General features: G+C 36.7%; 1 protein-coding gene across 2 annotated transcripts in view; it reads right to left on the bottom strand.

Moving 5' to 3' along the window:
• Positions 1 to 23,761, bottom strand: part of thoc5 (THO complex subunit 5) — a 388,780-nt gene extending 365,019 nt beyond the window's left edge. The window contains exons 1-2 of one of the 2 annotated variants that reach the window (XM_090373524.1): positions 23,479 to 23,761; positions 495 to 644 (exon numbers count right to left, since the gene is read on the bottom strand). In XM_090373524.1, the coding sequence (XP_090229650.1) occupies positions 495 to 644; positions 23,479 to 23,616 (288 nt within the window). In that variant the 5' untranslated portion in view covers positions 23,617 to 23,761. The remainder of the gene's footprint in view (positions 1 to 494; positions 645 to 23,478) is intronic. The other variant, XM_090373522.1, reaches the window with a different exon arrangement.
• Between the last annotated feature and the right edge of the window lie 1,760 nt (positions 23,762 to 25,521).

Below are 25,521 nucleotides of genomic sequence, written 5' to 3'. Positions count from 1 at the left end.
CAATTTTATTTTATCTATTTTAATGCTTTTATTTTATCTGCTTTAGTGCTCAATTTATGTATATTTTATATTGCATTTTATTTTATTTAATAAAGTTTAATTTAACCAGTTTGTCGGTTGTTACTAGAAATTGTAGTGATATGCAGTTCAATGCTCAAGGCCTGTTTTCTAATACTGTATTTCTTTACTAATTTTCACCTTCCTTTACTAAAATGCTATAGAGTTAACTGTAACCATATAAAACAATGTCCAGACAAAATAAATACATATAATGTGAATATGTACTAATTCAAACTATGCTGTATTGTCAAGAAAGGCTTAGTTTTTCTTACTTTAACACCAAATCACACTAACACCAAATGATTCTAATATTGAATACATAGAAAACTTGAAAGGCTAATATACCTAAAACAAAATATATATATATACATATATATATATAAAATACAACACCAATTAAAACAGTAATTCTGTAATGATACAAACTTCCTTACTTCAGATTTTTTTGCCTTCTTAAGCTGAAGAATCTCTTTCATATGTGAGCGAATTTCATCACATGTACTCTTAAAAAGAAGATAATCTTTTTCTGCATCTCTTTTTTGTGCCTCCTCCTCTTCAAGCAAAAAACAGTCTATATTTGTAACCTGAAAAATAATTGAACATAATTTAACATAATTTAAAATTATATTTTTGAAAAAAAGCTCAAGGAATAAAGAAACCAAGCTGAGATACATTAAACAGATTCCATACACATGATGTGCATTCTATATGGATACTGCTTGTCTAATATAAATATAAATATTTGCAATTAGGTAGTTTCGTGGCGTTTGTAGTTTCCGGGTAATACAATGTAAACAACTCAGGGCTTATGGGCTTGGCAAACCCAGGGTCCTGAGCTGTACATCATCATTCTTCTCTTTCTTGCCTTCTTGTTGGTGATTCCCTTCTACTCCTCTCTCTTTCTCTCTCCAGGTAACATGGGAAACTTTTTTTTTTTTTTTTTTTGGCTGGTTCAGCATAAGCCTCAGGCTTCCTTGCACCATATGGCTAATAATAATAATAACTATTGTAATTGTATACTATGCTGGGATAATCACAGGGATCATGGCAGAGTAACAAAAGAAAATTTATTTATTTGTGAGATTAAAATCTAATGTGAATAATAGTAATAGAGGCATGTGATACAAGAAAGCAAGCATATGAGCTTATGTAACATCAACCAAAAAAAAAAAAAAATTTCACACATCCATTCCCTCTAAAAGTTTGTCTGGCTCCTCCTTGAATTTATTAAAGGTATCAACTTTCACAATGACAGATGGAAGTTTGTTCTAGCAATTAACCATCTACTGGCTAAAGGCAAATTTCTGCACATCTATTCTACAGCGGTCTTTCCTCAATTCAAATTTATGCCCCCTTAAGTTCGTAATCTGAGCAAGCAGAAAAATCCCATCAGAATTCTGCGTGCTCAACCCATTCAAGGCCTTATACACCTCAATCAGTTCACCTCGCAGGTGCCTAGTGTCCAGCCGCTGCAATTTGCAGAACTTAAGCCTCTCTTTTAAATAGAAAGGGTGCAAGAATTTTTGCTGATGCTGTCGAGGCAGTGTTAGGTGGGTCGGAAAACTGCTAGTTGGGGGGGATACAAGGACTAATAGATTAACAGTAGCCAGTGGCAGAGGTGGAAGTGATTCTTGCACTGCTTCTATTGAAATGAGCAGAAGTCTGAAAAACAAGATGCAGGATATTTCAGAGACTGCTGGTAGTCATTGCGGTACAAGTAAACACATGGGTTGTGTTAGGGTAGCTAAGAATAGAAACAGGTGCATGTATACCTGCGTGTACACCAATGCTAGGAGTTTGGTAAATAAATTTGATGAATTTGAGGTATTGCTCAAAACATCAAAGGCAGATATTGTTGGGATATCAGAGACGTGGTGTCACACAGATATAAGTAATGCGGAACTGGAATTTGGGGAATACAATGTGTATAGAAAGGATAGACAGGACAGGAGGGGAGGAGGGGTTATGCTATTAATTAAGAAACACATAAAGTCCAAGGAAGTGAAGCCAGTCGACATCGATGGACAGGGCAGTGTCGAGTCAGTTTGGTGTGACATAAGCATAGGGAAATCAAAATTGAGAGTAGGAGTGTGCTATAGGCCTAATGACTCTGATGAGTATAATAAGATATTGTACAGGGAAATAGAGTGGGCCAGTAAATCAGAGAGTCTTATAATGGGGGACTTTAATTTCCCAGATATTGACTGGAATTTGTGGGTTGGTCACTCGCACACTAGCAAGGCTTTTGTGGATTTATTGGATGATTGTTTTCTACATCAGCATGTTCGTGAGGCAACAAGAGGGAGCAATACTCTTGATCTGATTATCAGTAGTGATTCTTCATGCATTAAGAACCTGCAGATAAATGAACCACTAGGTGGCAGTGATCACAGTGTGTTGAAGTGGGATTTACTCAAGGAGGTAACTACCATCAGAGGTAAAGGGAAGGGTTTTTGTTTTCGTAAAGGCGACTATGATGGTCTGAGACAGTATTTAAATTCTATACAGTGGGACCAACTGATGATGTTACCAACAGCAAACTCAAAATGGGAAGCATTCAAGGAACTAATCTTGGAGGCTACCAGGCTTTACATACCAACTAAGAAATATTGTTCAAGGTTTAGGCCTAAATGGTTGTCAGATGAACTAATGAGACATGTGGCAGAGAAGAAAAATGCATGGGATACATACAAATTAATGGGTGACATGGAAGCCTATGATAGATATAAGTTGGTCTGTAACCAAGTCACAAAGGAGATTAGGCAGGCAAAGGCAGACTATGAAAAATCCTTGGCAAAGGATGCAAAGAAAAACAGAAAAGAGTTCTTTACATACTTGAACTCGAAAAGGAAAGGGATGAATCAGATTGGTCCACTGGATATTGATGGTTCAACAGTTGAGGATCCTGCTCAGGTGGCTAACAATCTAAACGAGTATTTTGCATCTACATTCACGCATGAGGAGTTATTCAGGAAGGAGAATGATGTAGGTAAAGTAAACATTGGCAGTGAGCTGGATGATTTTGTAATAACTGAGAGGAAAGTGGAGGAGAGATTGTTGAGGATAAACATAAAAAAGGCACCTGGGGTGGATGGGATCTATCCAGTTATATTAAAGGAGGCAGCAAAGGAAGTATGCAAACCCCTAGCCATAATTATGAGAGCTTCTTTGGACTCAGGGGAGGTACCCATAGACTGGAGATGTGCAAATGTAACCCCAATTCACAAAGGAGGATCAAAGGCTGACACAAGTAATTATAGACCTGTTAGTTTAACTTCTGTTCCAGGTAAATTAATGGAGGCACTGGTTAAAGAAGCACTGCAGGATCATCTAGACAAGAATTCAGTTATAGCTCAGACGCAGCATGGTTTTGTTAAGGGCAGGTCTTGCCTGACCAATTTGATTGGATACTATGATGTAGTCACAAAAGAACTGGATGCAGGGAATAACTTTGATATTATATATTTGGATCTTAGAAAGGCTTTTGATATTGTTGCACATGGAAGACTGCTGCACAAATTGGAGCAGTGTGGCATTGGAGGCAAATTGCTGCTATGGATAAGGGGATGGTTGAGTGGCAGAAGACAGAGAGTGGTAATCAATGGACACTGCTCAACGTGGACTAATGTTATTAGTGGAGTTCCTCAAGGTTCAGTGTTGGGTCCGTTGTTGTTTTCGGTGTTTATGAATGATATTGATGATGGGATATCAAGTTTAATGTCCAAGTTTGCAGATGATACAAAGGTTGGCAGGGTCGTTAAGGACAATACTGACGCTATGCTGCTGCAACAGGATCTGGAAAGGTTGAACTGATGGGCTGAGAGGTGGCAAATGAGGTTTAACATCGACAAATGTAAAGTGCTGCATATGGGAAACAGTAACCCCAGAGCAACGTATCAACTCTGCGGTACTACACTGACAGTGGTGGAGAATGAAAAGGACCTGGGGGTAATTGTGCAGGCAGATATGAAGTTCTCTGAGCAGTGCAGACGAGCTGCAAGAGTAGCTCATGGTGTCTTGTCAATGATATACAGGAATTTTTCTAGCAGGGATAAGGAGGTGATTATTCCCTTGTATAAGGCAATGGTAAGGCCACATCTTGAGTACTGTATACAGGTCTGGAGGCCTCATTTCAAGAAGGATGTAGAGCTGCTGGAACGGGTACAGAGAAGGGCAACAAGATTAGTAAATGGAACAAAGGGTTGCTCTTACGAAGAAAGGCTTAAGTTTTGAAAATTACAGAGTTTGGACACTAGGCACCGGCGAGGTGATCTGATAGAGGTGTATAAGGCTTTGAATGGTTTGAGCATGCTCAATGCCAATGGGATTCTTCATCTTTCTCAGAATAATCACCTCAGAGGGCATAAATTCAAATTGAGGAAGGACGGATGTCGGATAGATGTGCGGAAATTTGCCTTTGGCCAGCGGGTGGTTGGTTGGTGGAACCAACTTCCATCACTTGTTGTTGAAGTTGATAGCCTAAACAAATTTAAAGCTCAACTGGACAGGTATTTCGAACGAACGGAGGGGTGAAATGGGAGTGGTTTTTTTTTTTTTTTTTTTTGGCTGATGCTGAATAAGCTTGCTTTCTTGCATCATATGCCTCTGCTAATGCTAATGCTCTCTAGGTAAGAGGATCCTTTCATTCCCCCTCATCAATCTTGCTGCCCTCCTCTGTACACGCTAAAGCAAATCTACATCTTTCCTAAAATGAGGCCTCCAGACCTGTATGCAGTACTCAAGGTGTGCCCTGACCATTGCCTTATACAAAGGAATCGCCTCCTTTTCCCTGCTAGCAAAATTGCTGTATATCATTGACAAAACCCCAGACCTGCTCTGGCAGCCTGTCTGCATTGCTCAGAAAACTTCATATCTGAATGCATAATTACTCCCACGTCTTTTTCATTTTCTACCACCTTAAGTGTATACCACACAGTTGGTATGTTCCTCTGGGGTTACTTCTACCCATATGCAGTACTTTGCATTTGATAAACTTCGGTTGCCATTTCTCAGCCGATCTAACCAAACTTTCGAGATCCTGTTTCAGCAGCACGCTGACATTACTGTCATTAACAACCCTGCCAACCTTTGTATCATCTGCAAGCTACACCAAGCCTGATATGCCTTCATCAATATCGTTGATAAATATACAAAACAAAAGTGGGCCCAACACCGAACACTGTAGGATTCCACTAATAACATTAGTCCAAGAAGAGCAGTGTCCATTGTTTACCACCTTCTTTCTTCTCCCACTCAACCACCCGTTTATCCATTGTAGCAATTTACCCTTAATACCATTCTGCTCCAATTTGTACAGTAGTCTTCCATGCACAACAGTGTCAAAAGCTTTCCTGAAATCCAAGTATATGATATCAGAATTAGTTTTTGCATCCAGTTCTTTTGTAACCACATCATAGTATCCAATCAAATTTGTCAGAGAAGGCTTTCCCTTAACAAACCCATGCTGTGTCTGAATTATTGCTGCAGTCTTGTCTAGATGATCCTGCAATGCATCTTTAACCAGCGACTCCTTTAACTCAAAGCACGTGTGAAGAGAACGTGTTTTGAATGAATCATGACTCAAGCCTATGTTACTGCTAAATATGATTAACAATTGTATTCAGTATTAAAATGGTTAATTATAAACTCTGCTGACCTAATGGTTGTGCCAGAGTATAAACGATAACATCATTTTGGGTTTCATTTTCGATATATTTTTTGATGCATATTTCAGATTAGTGAAAAGAGAAAAAGTGAGGAAACAGGTGCACATAGTAACATAATGGAAGGAATGAAACACTTGAATCAGTTAAATGCGCACTGATTCAAGGAAAGAAAAAAGACAGTAACATAGAAAAAAATTGCCTGGTTTCAAAACTGTGAAAGATTATTTGAGCTTATTAATAGGTGGCAATGCTGGTGACTTAAAATTAAAGCCACTTTTAAGAACCTACAGGTTTTCAAAAATGCTTCAAAGTCTTCACTTAGTATTTTTTTTTTTAATTAGGAAATCAAATAAAATAGTATGGGTTATTGCAACGCTTTTCCAGACTGGTTTCTGAACTGTTTTGTTTTTTTTTACTGGAAGTGGAACTCACTTAAGACATTATTAATACTTGGCAGTGCTCCTGACCATCCTTCTCATACTGTAATTCTTGCCCTCCTCTTCCTTTCACCCCCCCAAACACCACTTCCCTGTTCCAGCCTATAAATGAAAGGGTCATCTTCAAGCAGTATTATTTGGCAAGAATGATACCATGATGCAAGGTATTACTGCTATTGATGGGAAGGAAGCGACAATCTTCACACAGTTTTGGAAGAAGGTATAACATCTTAATGACAGTATAATACATTGTCTCAAGATAGCAAGCATTCCACTATGATGGGCTGTTGGAGAAAGCTTTTCCTGCAATTTGTCCAGAACTTGACATCGTATAAAAAACATTATGGGAATCCTATTTTCTCAAAACTTGATACTAGACAGGTCAGACAACTTGGTAATTAAGACCCTCTAATATTAGGGGGTCTCAATTACACAAGTTGTCTGTCCAGAGCTATGATGATTTCCAAGAAATGCAGGAAAATATCACAGAGGAAATTTCAGACAAGGGAAAACACCTTAACTCAAGGACATGTGGTCCTTGAGGGTGTCCTTAAAGCTGTGCTTGCTACCTGGGAGTCTAAAACACTGATGGAACTCATAGTCAAATGGACCTAATTTCGGTGAAACCCAATTTGTATGCGACAGCCAAATCCTCTGCTTGCAGAGGATTTGGCTGTCGCATACAAATTGGGTTATTCAGTCCCACCTCGATGGTGGGACTGAATAACCCTAGGTATAACCCCCATGTGCAAGTCCTGAAATACGGCACCTAGCACACTGTGGGAGGTATAAACTAACGTAAACAGGGATTGAGATGTGGCATTCACACCACAAGGAGCAATGGCCAGGCAATACCTGATAACCCTGGCAATTGCCTGGTAGATGACTCATCAACCAGTACAATACCACCACTTTGCTTATTGGAGGCTTGAAGTAGTGGAACCCATGTTTAGTCTCTAGAGCAAAGGTCCAGTAAACCCTCCTCATTTTTTACATCATGCAGTATGAATGTCATTTGAGGTTATGATGGACACCACGGCGAGATCCAATCTTCCTAACATTTCGAGGGTACAGCTCTAAAACGTGTTCGCAGGCCAGCCACTAGTTAGTACACCAGACTGAACCAATTGGTAATGCTCTAGGAGGCTTCTGGATCAGCTAGTAATATCTCACTGCCTCTACTCTGCCAGACAGTGACTGGAGGGAATCTGAGTAGTGTGTGCGCGGTGGGCATTGTCGAGGCCATGTTATGTCATGAGTATATTCTTACCATGTGTTCGCCATATCTAAAAATTTCATTACTCCATACAGCATGTCCCCTTCCCCACCTTTTCTTACCACTGAATATACCATATATTGTCAAATGGCAAAGGTAAAGAAAGCCAACGTGAGAACCACGGCAAACTTCAGACTTCTTACCGGCCAAACTAGTTTCCTGCTACCACACTCTAGCGCTGCTCGCTCGGTAAACAGAGAGTAGGTGTTATCAGTCTAGAGTTAAAGTCAAGAACGATTGACAGTTATGTGTGACAAACGACATACTGATTGGTAACTGTTTATTAACAAAAAATTAATTTTTTATTACTTTATTTTTATTTTGTTGTTATTTTTGTTTATTTTTAAAGACATTTGTGCAGAAAATTTTTTACAATGCCAGAACTTGCCACATGACTCAGTTCGTGATTCAATTAGTTTAAAATAATCATTGCACTTAAAACAATACAGCTTTGGTCTTATTAATTTAGTTTTCATAAAAAAAAAAAAGAAAATCAAGCAACATTTCGTTTTTCTGTACAAATTTCTTCTATCTTTAAAAGATTTGTCGTTAATATTACGGCAGTTCTTGCTTTACAAGTTCCCGGGTTTATGCTTTTTTTTTTTATTCCAAAGTTTAGCGTTTTTTTTTTTCAAAGTATCAAGTATCAACAAAATTGAAAATATGAACATTAATTGCAAAAAATGAATGTTAAACATTAATAAATGGCGCATTTCAAACCACGCTCATAGCTATATGATAGTGTACCCCCACTTTACGATATTAATCCGTTCCAGAGACACCGTCGTATCGTGAAAATATCATAATGGGAACCCAATAACTCATTGTTTTTTGGTAATTCATTCCACAACCTTGGAAGTTGAAATTTTCACTACATAACTCTTTAAAAGGTCATTTTTATAGTGTAAATTGTATTACCGATTCAAATCATTAAAATGCACTACACTTTCATCGTTACCATATGTTCCATTATAGAAATCAATTTTGAACGCCTTTGTGATATTTTTCTAAAACACATTTCTGGAGGCCACTACCAAAAAACAAAAACAATTTGCACTTTCTGGTTTATTGGGCTTTTCTGTTAATGCAATCAGTTATAAACAGGTAGTAAACTACATGTTATTGCATTTGCAAAAATACCGATAGCTGGAATTGTGTGGTTTTTTATGTTACGGTATTACGGTGAAATGAGTTCCAATTCACTGAAATCTTCAATCGTATAAAAAACAAAAATAAATTTTCAGAATCTTCTTTTCATTCCTTTTTTTTAAGCTTCGCAAACTTGTTACTCCACGCAAATCATGTTAGTTGCAATTTGTGCATTCCGTTAAAAAATGCTCATGCGTGCTATTGAAATTTATAAAGAAAAGAGAAGATTATCTTGGAAACAAATGCCTCTTAAAGCATTTCTGAATTAGACAACTCCTTGTGCAACAAACCAACAAGTGCCAAGCCAATAATGAGTGATCAACGAGTGTGCATTTAGTTGATGATGATGATGATGATTAAAAATAAACATTATTTATAACATTTGTAAGTGATAAATAATTTCTTTATTATTATAATTTGCTTATTTTACAGGCTACGTTTTCATTTCTTTGAATAAATCAATCATTGTTTAAACAAACTAATTAGCTAACTAATTTCACTGTTGAGAACGTAACCCCTATTTTTAACATTACATATATGGGAAATAAATTCCTGCTTTACAAGGGTGCGCTAGGAACGAATTGACTCGTAAAGTCGGGAAATATCTGTATACTATTCATTACAAAACTAATTATGCACCACTCTTTACTCATTAATATACGTCATAATGCCAACCAATGACTAAACCAATGTTATCTGTTGCATCCACACACCAATCATACATCATCTGTCACACCTACCTGTCAATCAATATATCGTTCTTTACTACTCCAGACCGATAACACCTACCATCTGTTTACCGAGCGAGCAGCACTAGAGTGGGGTAGTGGCAAACTAGTTTGGCCGGTAAAAAGTCCGAAGTTTGCAATGATTCTCGTGTTGGCTTTCTTTACCTTAGCTGTCAAACTAATAGAGCAAAATTATCTGCAAAAAGATCTAAACCTCCCAAACACTTCCTCATTCATTTCACAAATACACATAGTCTCCGCTCTAATCTCAATGTCCAAGAATATATAAATTCATACACCGCCCATTGAATAAAATTTAAAATTTAATATGACTACAATCTTTACACAACAATATTTACAATAAACTATTACGGAATGCTAAAAACTGTAATAAAAGATCATTTACAATAAAATTTGCTAAAATATAAAACATTAAAAGCGCTAAAAATCTGAAGCTTTCGGGAGCGTCAGCTCCCTTCTTCAACAGTGATATGACTTCCTGCAACATCTCCTTAAGTAGCAGGCCCACGGTACCTCCACACGTGGTATTTCTCCACGTGGTTCAATCGCACATGGTCAGAACCGGAAGCGGAAATGTCTCGGGAACGTGGCAAAGAAAATCGTTCATCCGACCTTAATATAATTGTTTCAAAGATAGGATTAATACGTATACCTCTATCTCTATTCATTGTATTCCTACTGGATGAACTAATCCGTAAACCCTCGAGCCATTTACGCTCCCAGTATCCATGTGCACGATCCAAAATAATAGCGTCCTCCGGGGAGATTTGATGCTGCTTCTCCCAAAAATGTTCGGCCACAGCAGACTTGTTGTATTCAGCGGTTCTTATGGCATTTAAATGTTCCCCCAGACGATCCCTGAGCTGTCGTTTTGTTTCCCCCACATAACACTCCCCACAATCCGGGCATTCTATTCTATAAACCACTCCACTACTAAGATCTTTTGGTACGGTCTTTGACCAGGTCAAACGATTTTCTTTGCCACGTTCCCGAGACATTTCCGCTTCCAGTTCTGACCATGTGCCGATTGAACCACGTGGAGAAATACCACGTGTGGAGGTACCGTGGGCCTGCTACTTAAGGAGATGTTGCAGGAAGTCATATCACTGTTGAAGAAGGGAGCTGACGCTCCCGAAAGATTTTTAGCGCTTTTAATGTTTTATATTTTAACAAATTTTATTGTAAATGATCTTTTATTACAGTTTTTAGCATTCCGTAATAGTTTATTGTAAATATTTTTGTGTAAAGATTGTAGTCATAGTCATATTAAATTTTAAATTTTATTCAATGGTCGGTGTATGAATTTATATATTCTTAGACATGAGTTTTCCCGACCTCAGAGGCCTCTTTCAGGATATTGTGAGTAGTTATGGCCATACAGTTGTGCAGCATCTCCGACAGTATCAGAAGTATTGTGTAAAAGAAGCTAGACAACAACAGCATTTAAGATTTGCGTACCGTTGCAGAGCGCAAGGGCTGGTACCGCACGGATTTAGGGTTAAGTTACCTTTCCAGGATGTTCGATTAGTACGGGCCACTGTGCGTTTTCAAAAGAGTATTATGAATGTTTGGATTCGTAAGCTGCATGAAGATCTCAGATTTACTAGACGACAAATTGGCATGTATTTAGGTAATATTGGTAGCAATGTTTCTTCTAGACACCTAGCTCTTATTAGAAGGTTAGTCTCGGATAAAGTTGTTAGGGTAGCAGAGTCATATAGACAAAGACAAATCATGAAGTTTAATAGGTTGGTGAGTGAAAATGTGGTACAGCGATATGATAATAGCACCCATTTTATACATAATTTGAGTAATAGACAGCTCACGAAAGAACAGGAGGCAGTCCTTAGTTTAGGCCCCAAGTTCACTCTGGTGTCTTCGAAACCCCCCATTGCGGAGATAGCAATGGGTATTGAACGGGCCATTAATAAGTTTCCTGAGCCTTTAGCTAATGAAATCCAGGTGAAGTCAGCTGCAGTGTTGAGTCAGGTGAGGAAGGCACCCCCGAATCTCAGCCTTAGTCAAAAGAGAGCTCTAGAGGAATTGAGAAGAGACAAAGGAATAGTTGTTTTACCAGCAGATAAAGGGAGATCAACGGTGGTCCTGAATACAGAAGATTATAATAAGAAGGCTTTGGATCTTCTACAAGATAATAACACTTATAAGGTGATCCAGAAGAACCCGTTGGTGGGGCTGGAACGGCGAGTCAATAAACTGATACAATCCTGGTTGAACACGGAGAAGATTTCCAAGGAGACTTACTGGTCATTACACACTACAGGTAGTCAACTCCCGCAATTCTACGGACTGCCAAAAATTCATAAGGCAGAAGTGCCCTTGAGACCTATAGTTTCATTTATAGGGAGTCTTTCCGATGCGCTATCAGCTAAATTAATTGCACCCATAGTGGGGCAGTCCGAATATGTTGTTAAAGACAGTAGAGAGTTTGTGAATTTTGTGGGGAATTTGACTATAAATGATGATGAGAGCATGATCTCTTTTGACGTTATATCTTTATTTACATGTATTCCTATTAGTCATGCAGTATATTGTGTAAAAATGGCATTGACCAGGGATGCCTCCCTTGGTAATAGATCACTTCTCGGTGTGGAAGTCATTTGCACCGGTGTAGAATTATGTCTAGCTAGTACTACCATGTTGTTTCAAGGAACTATGTATAAGCAGGTTCGCAGTACTGCCATGGGTTCACCCATTAGTGCCACCGTGGCCAATCTGGCTATGGAGGAGTTGGAAAGTAGGGTTTTTAGTGGGTGTTCGTTTCCTATTAGGAATTGGAGAAGATATGTTGATGATACCTTTGCCCTGGTCCAGAAGGGGAGGGAGGATGATGCCGTTTGCTGGCTTAATAGCTTCTCCCAATTTATACAATTTACCTCAGAGGTGGAAACGGGTGGTACCCTGTCATTTTTGGATGTATTGATCTCCAGGGTGGGTTTTAGACTTAAGACGTCAGTTTTTAAAAAACCCATGTGTAGAGGTCAATACACCCATTTCAATTCAGCACAAGCTGGACAATATAAGAATAGTGTTGCAAAAGCTTTATTTGACAGAGTAAGATCACACTGTACCACTTCTGAGGATAAAGAAAAAGAAGTTAATCATGTCACGGCAGAACTTAGAAAGTGCGGATACCCCCAGAGGATCCTGGATAGATATAGTAGAGGAGTGTCCGAACGTAGGGAGTCGTTCGTTCCGGTAGCCACCGCATACATCCCCTACTATCCGGGCCTTACTGAACATCTAGCAAGAATTTTATGGGGTTATGGGACACGCTGTATACAGCTTCCTGGGCGGAAGCTGTGCACAGCTGTGTCTCAGGTCAAAGACCGCGTACCAAAAGATCTTAGTAGTGGAGTGGTTTATAGAATAGAATGCCCGGATTGTGGGGAGTGTTATGTGGGGGAAACAAAACGACGGCTCAGGGATCATCTGGGGGAACATTTAAATGCCATAAGAACCGCTGAATACAACAAGTCTGCTGTGGCCGAACATTTTTGGGAGAAGCAGCATCAAATCTCCCCGGAGGACGCTATTATGTTGGATCGTGTACATGGATACTGGGAGCGTAAATGGCTCGAGGGTTTACGGATTAGTTCATCCAGTAGGAATACAATGAATAGAGATAGAGGTATATGTATTAATCCTATCTTTGAAACAATTATATTAAGGTCGGATGAACGATTTTCTTTGCCACGTTCCCGAGACATTTCTGCTTCCAGTTCTGACCATGTGCCGATTGAACCACGTGGAGAAATACCACGTGTGGAGGTACCGTGGGCCTGCTACTTAAGGAGATGTTGCAGGAAGTCATATCACTGTTGAAGAAGGGAGCTGACGCTCCCGAAAGCTTCAGATTTTTAGCGCTTTTAATGTTTTATATTTTAGCAAATTTTATTGTAAATGATCTTTTATTACAGTTTTTAGCATTCCGTAATAGTTTATTGTAAATATTTTTGTGTAAAGATTGTAGTCATATTAAATTTTATTCAATGGTCGGTGTATGAATTTATATATTCTTAGACATGAGTTTTCCCGACCTCAGAGGCCTCTTTCAGGATATCTAATCTCAATGATGTCCATTTCCACTTACAGTCTGCCAAACACCATGTACTTTTTCTGACAGAATCTCAGTTATCGGTTGACTCAATTACTGTTCATCTCAGATGTCCGAATTATTTGCTGTACGATTCCTTTTGCCTCAAAGGTGGTACTTGTGCATATTCTGATATTCCCTGTCAGAGACTAAGTAATTTGGAATATCCTCTTTTCAATCTTCTCTGGCTTAAAATCTCTCAACCACATTCTGTCAAATCGATCTGTTGCCTCTATCGTTCTCCCAACTTCACTAATCACTTGAATTTCTTTGAGTTCCTCTCTTTGCAATTTGAATTTCTCCATGCCAACTTTCCTAACAGTGAGGTAATTTTCCTTTGTGATTTTAATGTTCATAATTCCAGCTAGCTTCTGTTTTCTACTCATACGGATTCAGATGGGCTAGATGCTGAGACCTCGCACAGATTATTCCTTTACCTACCACAGTACCAGACAATCCTAACCATGCAGCCAACAAGGTTGATCTTTTTCTCACAAACAGCACTTCTAAGTATAGTAGAACTTCAATTGTCCGTCACCCTATTTACCATCAGTCTCTGTTAACTGTAACTTAACCCCACTACACCATAATGTATTGTGATATTGGCGCCATGTGTCACTCAGTCTTTGTTTACAACTCGCTGTATACAGTTGTACTTTAACCTCTTATTTCACATTTTAATAATTTTATTTAGTAAACCCATTGAAATGACAGAGAAACATAAGCAAGTAGTGTCGGGATTATCACAAAAAATTTAAATAATCAATCGTCTAAGAAAAGGTGAAAGTGCTACAAGTATAGCATCAGTTTATGGAATAGGAAGAAAAATAGTAAACGATATAAAATGTGATACAAACAAAACTGACCACCATGTGTTGAAAATGGAAACCACTAATGGTAATGTTAAAAGTCATAAAAAATGAAGCTTGCTAAAAATAAACAATTTGATACTGCAATGTTTCAATGGTTTGTTCAAAAACATAGCCAAGGAATTCCATTGTCAGACCTATAATAATTGAAAAAGCCAATGAAATCAATAAAAAAACTAGGCTGAGATCCTTCAGTCAAGGCTAGCATTGGAGGGTTGTAAGTTTTGCCATGGTATTCGACAGTTGTCGATCCAGGGTGAGAAGCTAAGTGCAGATAGAGCAAAATTTCTGTTTTTTTCGTTAAAAACTACAGAAGGAAATAGCTGATCGAGTTTGTTAAAGACCAAATATACAACTGTGATGAGACTGGCCTTAACTGGAATGCACTACCTCAAAAGACAGTGGCCTCAACGACCGAACATATGGCACCGGGATATAAGATGCAAAAAGATCGCATCACTATAATAGTACATGCTAATGCCAGCAGCAGTCAAATTGCCTTTGGTTGTTATAGGAAAACCAAAAAAGCCTAAATCATTTAAAAATATTAATTTTAATGCTTTGCTAGTTAAATAATTCTCACAAAACCAAGTGTGGATGAGCCAAGATATATTTCATGACTGGTTTCATAAAAAATCCATGTGTAAGATCACATTTGGCATCAAAATGTTTATCACAATATACAATGCTACTGATGGACAATATGCCTACTCATCCCACACACGTATGTGATTTAAAAAGATGGCAAAATATCATGCCACTTTCTGCCAGCAAACATGACATCATCATTCAACCACTGGACCAAGGCGTGATTGATAGTATGAAACATCGTTATACAAAATGTTCATTCAAAAACTTGTTCAGCAGAAAATAAATTAGATGTGATAGAGTTTTGGAAAAGCTACACTATAAAAGAAGCAATTTTCAATGTCACTGATGCCTGGAATGATGTTCCAGTTCAAACAATACAAAGAAGCTGGAATAAGTTGTGGCAAGAAATATATTCAAGTGATACAGAAACCATTCCAAAAGAAATTGAAATTTTGCAGTTATGTTTGAATATTCCTGGTTTTAAAAATATTTCGATGGAGGAAGTAAATGATTGGCTGAATATGGACAAAATGGAAGTCGGATGTGAAATTTTAAACAACAATGAAATTGTGCAAAGAGTGATGACAATTTCGGATGATTCTGAAACTGAAGAAGAAAAAGCTGCTGCTGATGGAACTACAAACATAATTAGCCACTGTGAAGCTGAAACTATGTTGTCAAAGTGCAATGAGTGGTTTGAGGTACAAGAAGAAGTAGATGCTACGCAAGTTTTATTTTTGCGTAAAATTCATAACATTGCCTCCCAAAAGGCTCAATGGGTAATGAAACAAAAGAAATTGATTGACTTTTTTTAGAAAAGAAATTTAATTATGTAATGTTGTTTTCTTTTAAATTTCTTTAATGACATTAGAATGATGTTGTATGTATATAATTTTCTTTTCTTTTAAATATTTTTGACATTACTAGACAATGTACATCAAAATATTAAAAATAGGTATGTATGTAGATATCTGTACTATGATTTTTTGATGACCAGGTAAAAAATAAATAATAAAGCTTAATTAAATGTAATTAGGTTATGTATTATGTAATAAAATAAACAAGTTAGATGACCCGGTCTATTGTGTGTATAATGTTTTTAATGTTCATATTCTATTATCCATCTTTTCGATTATCCGTCATGGTCTCGGTCCCGTATCGACGGACAATTGAAGTTCTACTGAACACAGTCAAGGTGAGTAGTCCTCTAGGCACATCAGATAACAACTTGATCATAGTCTCTTCTCCAATGGAGCCTTTCTCTTGTGGCCATTCTCAACTTAGTGTTCTTTAGCATTACAAGAATGCAAAATGGGATAATCTGCAAGATTTCTTTTCTTCCTTTCCTTAGTCAGATTACTGTTCCAAAACTTCTGATGTCAACATTTGCTCAGATCGTGTCAGTGAAATTGTTCTTATAAGGATGACATCCTTTATACCCCACTCCACCTTAAAATCTTGTCCTTTATCTAAACCTTGATTTTCCGATAAATGCACTAAGGCTGTTCAAAAGAAGAATGTCGCATATCGTAATTGGCTTGTATCCAAATCTCCAGATTCATTTTCTGCCTACACCAAAGCTCGAAATAATTGTAAAGCAGTAAATAATAATAAGTCCAAACTATATTTCAAACAGACTAAGAGTAGAAAACTTGCTTCTTATCCAAATGGTAGCCGAGCATTCTGGTCTCTTGACAAAGCTATTGGCCGCAACTTTTGCCCATCTCTGTTCCCAACTCTGTCAAAACTAGATGGTTCTATTGCTACTTCAGCTAAGGATAAAGCTGAACTGCTAACATCCTATTTTTCTTCCAACTCAAGTATTAAAGATCTTGGTATACCAGCTCCCGCCATTCCCAGTATGCTCCATTTAATGCCTCCTGTAGTCTTCTGTCAAAAGGACGTCAGAAGGATTTTTACGAATCTTGATACTAAGAAAGCTCCAGGTCCTGAATGTATTTCTTCACTTGTTTTCCCTTCCTTCTGCTTGTAAATTTTCTCATATCCAGCCAGTTCCTAAAAAGGGTGACAAATCCCTCCCATCCAATTATTGTCCCATTGTAATTGTTCTTCTATTTCTAAAGTAATAGAGAAATCAATTAACTGCCAACTCAAACTACCTAGAAATCTTCCATGCGATCAACGATTGCCAGAATGAATTCTGTTAGTGGAAGACATCTGGCTTATGTTATTAATCTATAGGCAAATTCAATGGAAAAGTTCAGTGAAACTCAAGCAGTTGCTCTTGACCTTTCAAAGGCTTCGAAAGGTCATGATTAGTATGTTTAGCATAAAGGTCTTCTTAATAAGCTTCCATCTTGTTTGCCAACTGTTTTTTGTAATTGGGTATCCAGTTTTCTCTCTGACCGCTCACTGCTGATGATGGTAGATGGCTCTCTGTCTTTTAACTTCTCTATTAATGCTGGTGTTCCCCAAAGTTCAGTTCTTTCTCCCACTCTTTTCCTTTTGTATATTAATGACCTTCTTCCATTGACCAGAAATCCTATCCATAGTTTTGCCGATGATAACATATTGCATTCCACCTTCTAGTTTGAGAAACTTTGCCTGCTCAAACAGTTTCAACTTCTCGAATAGAAATTCCTTAAATGCTGATCTCCAGATAATTCTTCAGTGGGATAAAGATAACTTAATTGATTTTCAATCGTTCTAAAACTCAGTCCTGTCTTGATTCTTCTGCTCCTATGCTTATCTTCAATAACACTGATTTCTAGGCAAGATCATATATCTCTATTGGAGATTACCCTGACTGACAGAGAGACACACACACACACTCTCACTCTCTCTCAGCACATTACAAATATTGCTTCCTCTTCATTTAAAAAACTAGGTTTTCTCTTTCCCTCTCATGTTACTTCATTACTTTTCTTCCAAACAGCTGTTCACTCTGTATATCTCACTCATTTGCTCTACCACAGAATATTGTTCCCACATCTGGGGCTGTCCCCAAAATGTCTCTCAAGCTTCTATATTCCATTCAAAAGAGGGCAGTTAGATTAATTAATGACTCATCTCTAACAGAGTCTCTCCACTCTCTGTCTCATATACTTTCTGTTTTCATGCCTTTTCTATAGATACTTCCATGGGCACTGTTCTTCCGACTTGGCTTCTATAATTCCCGCTCTCTCTTTCAAAGCTCTCCGAACACATGTCACAACCAGTCAACATCCTTTTTGCTGTCCAATTTCAAACTCACAGAACCAATTTTTCTTCTTTCTCATTTATTCGTTCAACTTCCGTTTTATGGAACAACCTTCCTTCAAACAGATTTCCTGAAAATTACTATCTACAGAAGTTCAAGTCTAATATCAACAAATATCTTCTCTCAACCTCCAACCCATGCACAGTACTAAGTACTATAGGCACAATAACTCTCAAGTTTGGGGTTTTCATAAAAAACCACACGTGTACCTCGTACATATGAAAGATGTTTTGTGTGAAAACATCCTTGGCTTGGAAGAGTTCAGTGAAATCCAAGCCAATAGCCTAATTACCCATTTGATTGTAGTTTTTCACATTTGTTGAATAGTATGACATCACAATTATACTTCCTGCAGATACTACTGCATGAAGTACGATTGCAACAATACAAGTATTTGTCATATTACCGCAACAATACAAGTACTGTATTTGTCAGCAATTTCTTTTATCGTCTTGCATTTTCCCTCAAATTCAACTACAAATTCGGGTACCTCAATCAATGTTTTCCACAGACATTTAGATACGTTGCAATTGCAATACACGTCTCTCTTATTTCAGTTATCATAAATCCATTGTATCTTGTCTTTTAGCTGAAATTATGGAAATTTGTGAATGATCAATAAAATATTTATAATACAAAAGCTCTTTTATTTCATAATCAATATATACAAATCAAAATACCTAAAAGAAATGCAAAGGATATTTCACATAAAGCCATCTACCGTGTGAAGTGAAGCCATTTGCGTTTTATTTCATCTCAACCGAGTAAATCTCATCAGTCACAAAAAATGCAATGTGGAAGTGACGCCATTTGCTGATTCCACCAGAAGTGAATTATCATAACTTGTATTGTTCCAATCATACTTCCTGTAGCTGCATTTGATTGTAGATGCTGACATTTGATTGTAGCCATTAAAATGGCTACTATCAAGTGGGTAATTAGGCTATTGGCTTGGATTTTGCTGAGCTAGCACCATTTAGGAAGTGACGTAATTTACATCATTTCTGAATCGCATTTTCATGACAAATTGGTGCCGCCAAAGATGTTTTCACATCAAAAGAAAAAAACTTCAGAATTCGATACTGACAATATGAATCAATTGATGTAGTGTCATAGAGGAGATCTCATGATGGGCTATTTGACAGTTGTAGGCACAAATGCAAACTGAAGAAAGCAATGATGAAATCTCCAGCACCTCTTTGAAGAGTCTGAACCTCAAAAGTTTAAGAGAAATCATGAAGTTGTAAGAGATAACAGGAATCGGGGAATTCCAATCCTGATGTTGAAATAAGCAATGTACAGCTGCTAACTTTTGAAAAGAGTTAGAGAAAAGAGACTTGTAAGAAGAAGGAAAACAAGTTTTGAGCAAAACAACAGGTACACAAACAGGAGGTGTTTTGCAAACAGCAGGAGTGCTTTCCAAAAAATAGGTGGAAAACAGAAGATTTTTTTAAAGTCCACACTGCATTAGAAATTGAATTTTACTAAAAAAAGTCTTTATATTAAAATACAGCCATAGGATTGTTCACCCAATAAACATTAGCTATCTAACATTTTTCTGTTTCTAGATATTTTCTGTTTGTTTGTGTTTGTGAATATCTACAAAAATGTTAGCTATCTAACATTTTTCTGTTTGTAGATATTCTTTTTGGATATTCCATTACACATATTTGGATATTCTATTAGACATCAACTGATTTTGATTGCCTCAAGAAAAATACTGTTACAGATTTGGCCCTCATCAGAAATGTCGAGTCCATGTTTTCTTTGTATCAGTAGTTCTGGTGTCTACACTTGGCTATCAGGAGCATTTCCAAGCAACTATTACTTGCATTTTAGGTTGCATACAGGTAACAGTGTTTTCTTGCAAACAAAATAAGCTATGTGAACGTAAATACACATTTTTCCATTTTCCATTCATTTATAGAAAATTCTGTAAAAATCATTTCACAATCTGGAAATATAAAGAAATCAAGTCGGAAATTGCATTTGTCTTTAAGAATCAAGCAAAAGAGGGTGGCATTTCACTGTTTTAGTCCAATTACTTATTCAATAAGTTTGTAACTTAGTACAAACTGGCCTTGAAAATTACAGCTATGTGGCTGACAGTGTGATAGCCTGTGCAAGTCAGCCTGATGTCACTTTATATATCTCCTCACTTCAGTGAAAAGATATATATAAAACATATGCTTCATTAAATATATGATTAATCTCTTCAATAAACAGCAACTTACTGACATTAATTCCACAAAACCAAGGTTGATGCCATAATTATAACTAGTCATATAACTCAGGGTTTCCCAAACTTTTTCAAGCACAGACCGGTGTTGGAAGAATTGTTTGTGGACCAGTACCGGGCTGTGGTCCACATTTTTGGAAACCCTGATATAAATTATCAGCTGCAGTTATAATGGCAGAAAAAACAAACCTTAATGATCTTTATTAATATATGAGAAAACTAATTTCTCCATGGTTATTAAAATCAAAATTTCATGTAAAATGATAAAAGTGACCATACCTTGTTATAATTAGTCCTTAAAAGAAGAATAGTATTTTTTTACAATATACAACAGGAATATATTTTTTTTTTCTCTGATGTTGATCTGATTTTTGTGGTACAAAAACAGCAAGGTTATAGTGCGCCATTCTCTGATGTATATTCATTAAAAGAGAATCTGAGTGTATCTCTGATTCTCTTTTCATTGTCATTTAACAAGCTGTTATTTAAATTTTTAACCACTAGTGTTACCTGTCATTATAAATGATGTAAATAAACACAGTTGTTGGTGCTTAATGAAATGTACTTTTCCAAAACTGCTCAACCTTTTCAAAATTCACCACCTTTCAATACCTGAAGTTGTCAGGGGGAAAAACCGAAAGCTCCTAGAGGAAAGCCAACTTCTATAGTACAAATTTTCTGCCGAAGCTCAGTGATCTTGAGCTCCTGGGACAAGTATTCAAAGAGATAGTCCATCATTAATCCACAAGGACAATGGGGAGCATCACTCCCTGGTCAGAACAGCTACCATTCAAATACTGCTAACAAAAGCTGGAAACTGTACAATAATGCACCTGATGTTTCCTTCAAGTAGCAGCAGTCAAAATAAAATAATACCACAGCTGGAATTGTCAAACCTTAAATAAAGGAGTCCTGTTTTTATGTGGTCCATCATTTAGCATTGGCTCAGGAATATTTCAAGTTTGCGTAAGTTGAAAGCTAGTAGATTCCTGCCCTAATTTTTATCTCAGAAGGCATAAAGAGAGGTAACCAAAACGTAAGATGTCTTTTAATGTTAAAATTCTGTAAAATTCAATGCAACATCAAGCTTCTATCAACAAGTGTCTTTATTTGTTGATACAATTTAACCCGGTGTTTCCCAACCTTTTTTTTACCATGCCCCACCTAAGTCTTCCTAAACTTCTGATGGCCCCTATGTAATGTTGGGAAACACCGATATATATATTTTTTATATTCAAAAATTGAATTATTCCCTAAATGAAGCCTAATTACAACTTGTTCAGGACACGAGACTTAGGTTTTAGGAAGAAATCATTAGGAAAAATTAAGAAAAAAACAGGAAGTAAATTTTCAAAACATATAATAGACATTGTGATATCCAGTCGATTTCTTTTCTTTAGTAACAAATCATTTATGGAACTAAATCCACATTCAGCTAAATATGAAGATGGAAACGGTAACAATAGCTCTCTTGCAAAGTTGGTTGAATTTGGGTATTTTATTTCTGTTTCATCACAAAGCCATGCCATCGCTTCTTTTATATTGAATAAAGTTTTAACTGACTCATCATTTTGCATTTCTGAGAATTCTTCTTGGTACTGCATTGATACATCAGACAAATCCACTAACATTGGTTGCATCATCCAGGTTGGAAAATCAATTTGTTTTAAATCAAAAAACCTTTCTTTTAAATCATCGGACAGAATTTTCAGCTGATCAACAATAACAAATACAGCGGTATCAGTCACTTCACATTTTTGCAGACAACGAAACTGTTCAAACTTTTTTTACAAATATATTTTTGACATAATTTAATAAATGTAATGAAACCAAATGTCTTCGCTTTTGCATCGACGAGAGTTTTATTTGTTCCTTGAAGTTGTTTATTTAATATATTTAGTTTTTCAAAGATATCGGCTAAATAACTCACAAATGCTTTACCATCGACCGTTAACAGATGTTTCATTTTAGGTTTGTCACTTAAAAAGTCACTAATAGTATCAAATAGTTCCATAAATCTTTTCAAGCAGTTCCCTTTCGAGAGCCACCTTACTTCAGTGTGAAGTAAAAGTCTCACATGGTCTTCATTTTGTTCTTCACAAAAAAGCTTGAAGAGACAAGTTTTCCCTAACACAATGCACAAGAAGCATTTCTGGATTCTCATCTTTCATCAATTTTTAAGCAGCCATTTTTCTTGCCCATCATATTAGGAGCACCATCTGCAGCGCAAGGTTATATTTTTCATTGGTATATTATTGTCATCTAAGTAATTTTTTAGCTTATTATATATATCTTTGGAGGTAGTGGTGCTCTCTAACGATTTACAGAATAACATTTCTTCAGCAAAATTACCTTTATCAATATATCTTACATAAGTTATCAGTACGGCTTTACTGTCTCTCAAAGTTGAGTCATCCATTTGCACTGAGAATTTTCTTGTTTTCAGCTTTCCAACAAGTTGTATTTCAATATCTTCACTCATTTCATCTATTCTTTCGCTAACAGTATTGTTATTGAGTGGCATAGCTTTAACGTCTTTGTCATCTTTTTCGAGAACTGTTTTAAGAAATGCTGATATTGATGGTTTGATTAAATTCTCTCCTATAGTATGATTTTTCCCAGATTTAGCAATGAGTAAAGAAATTTCATAACTAGCCTCAAGAGTACGATTGATAGTTGCAGTATGAGCAATAAACAGACTTTACCAACAATTCTTCTTTTGTACAAGTTAAGTCATAGTAGGCGGTTGTTTTAAACTCTGGACGAGCAATTTTTGAATTGCCCCCCTGAACAATCAAATTTCCCCCATGTGGGGCGTGGGACCCACGTTGGGAAACACCGATTTAACCCATTAGGATATAAATGCGCCAAGCCTGAAGCAGCGAAAAAATCAGAAACTGATTTCCTGCCAATGGTGACCATCTTGAGATAAAACAATCGAACACGTGCATTAATTTACTTTATGTTCTTCCTTTTACTAGGATAATTAGATAAATGCCAATTAAGCATTCCAAACACTTCTGTAACGCGGTGAGAACATAGTTTCAATGAATCAATTTAATAGAAAATACACATGTAATAAGCGCAGCTTTTGAATAAGAAACTTACGTTGACGGATGTATTCGAGCTCGTAAAATGGGTTGATACAGAGGAACCTACATTTGATGTTTCTGCCTGGCTCTTACTTCTTTTTACTTTCTTCTCTCTAACTATATGGCCTTGATCCTGCTTTTGCAATTTACTCATAACGTACAAAAACAAAAATTGCGCTACTCCGTTTCACATTGATACCCTATATTTCAAATAATTGTTGAGAAAAGAAAACAAAAAGCGACATCTACTACACTATTACTCAGAGAAAGCATAACACACATATTTTTGAATGGATGCAGTATTGCCAACAACTGAAAGTGATTTTTACGAAATGAAGAATGGAATAAATTGGCAGACAATCAAACTTTTGATATAAAGTTTATTAAAAATAATTCCACGAGTGAGTATTACGAAAATATTGTAGCCTTGCGTTTTAGCAGCGCAATGGGTTCAACCTTTCATTAATAGATGCCGCCACTATACCTTACTTCTAAACACAGAGTAGTATCTTACAACTCTGTGCATTTAAAGATGCAGTATCATATTGGCATTTCCATTATATTGATTCAGAAAAGAATAACAAACTATCGATAATTCCTGTGGTCCCTTAAGCATATTAAACACTTAATGACCTAAGCAAACCTTCTGTTTTAGGACTCACTATTGGATCTCAAACTAGCAGTGATTTGAAACCCAAGTGATCAATTGAACTGATAAACTAAATAGAAAAATTTGAAGATATTCTATTACTGATAAACTAAATAGAATACCTGTGCTGAAAAAAACCGCGTGTGTACCCTGTACTCACGAAAGATGTTTCATGGGAAAACATATTTGACGAAAATCACGCAGGCACTCGCAATTTTTATATATGTATTTTAAAGAACCGTTTTAAAACAGCCAGAACTGAAGTTATTAGTATTAGCAATGGCTACATGGTGCAAGGAAGCCTATGGCTTATGCTGCACCAGCCAAAAAAAAAAATGATAATAAATAAATAAATAATAAGAGAAAAGTAAACAGACAACCTATGCATTTCCCTCCTCCCGTAGGTATTTATCCAGCTGATCTTTGAATTTCCCCAAATCGTCAGCCTTGACCACCCATGTAGGTAACTTATTCCAGTAATTTATAACTCGCTGGCTAAAATAAAACTTCCTGCAATCTAGTCTAAACACCCCCCCCCCCCACGTAACTTGAAATTATGGTCCCTAGTTCTAAAATCGTTTATAACTGTGAAAATTTTGTCCTCATTCATTTTACTTATGCCTCTCAAAGCCTTAAACACTTCAATCAAGTCTCCTCTAAGGTGCCTAGTTTCCAAGTTCGGCAAACTATATATTCAAAGTCTTTCCTCATATATATATATATATATATATATATATATATACCTGATAATTAAAATAAATATGATATTTAAAATAAAAAATGTGGAGGATGTGCATTTGCTGCCTCTAATGATAGCTACATAGCCATATTTATTTATTTTTATTACTTTTGTCTAACTTTTACCTTACATAATATAAATTAGTGGTAGTAGTGGGTTGATATGCTAAATAAGCAGCGCCTGTGCCGCCATCTATTCTTTTCCTTTCTATTATATAAGCTAGTTAAGCTTGCATTATGTTAATGGTGTGGCTCTGATCAAGAGTGCTGTCTGTTCTATAGATTATTTTTCGCTGCATTGGTTGATCTATCGGAGAATGGAGGGGTGGTTTGGTTCTTCGATATTTCTGCCTTTGCGATGATTTGTATGATGATTGAAATGCAGCGATTCCATGACCATTATTGGCCTCGTGGTCCTCTGTCGATATGGGGCATGATGGTCAGTCTATCATTTTGATATTTTAGTTTTTTGGTAGTTTCTTTAACCCTTTTTTGGTGATATTTCACGTCTTTTGGAACTGGTACCTTCGAGGGGGGTACCGCTAAATTATTTATAATTGGCATTATTTTAAATTTACATCATTTTATTAATTGGGTTTAATGACTTAATTGACTAAATTGTACAGGGGATTGTCGACTACCTTTTTGTCCTATTATCTTTACTTTCCCTTC

The sequence above is a fragment of the Mastigoproctus giganteus genome, chromosome 5, assembly GCF_048544385.1.
Source record: "Mastigoproctus giganteus isolate SK-2022 chromosome 5, ASM4854438v1, whole genome shotgun sequence".
Taxonomy (NCBI): Eukaryota; Metazoa; Arthropoda; class Arachnida; order Uropygi; family Thelyphonidae; genus Mastigoproctus; species Mastigoproctus giganteus.
Note: the sequence above shows the minus strand (reverse complement) of the source record. Positions and strands in the feature narration are given on the sequence as shown.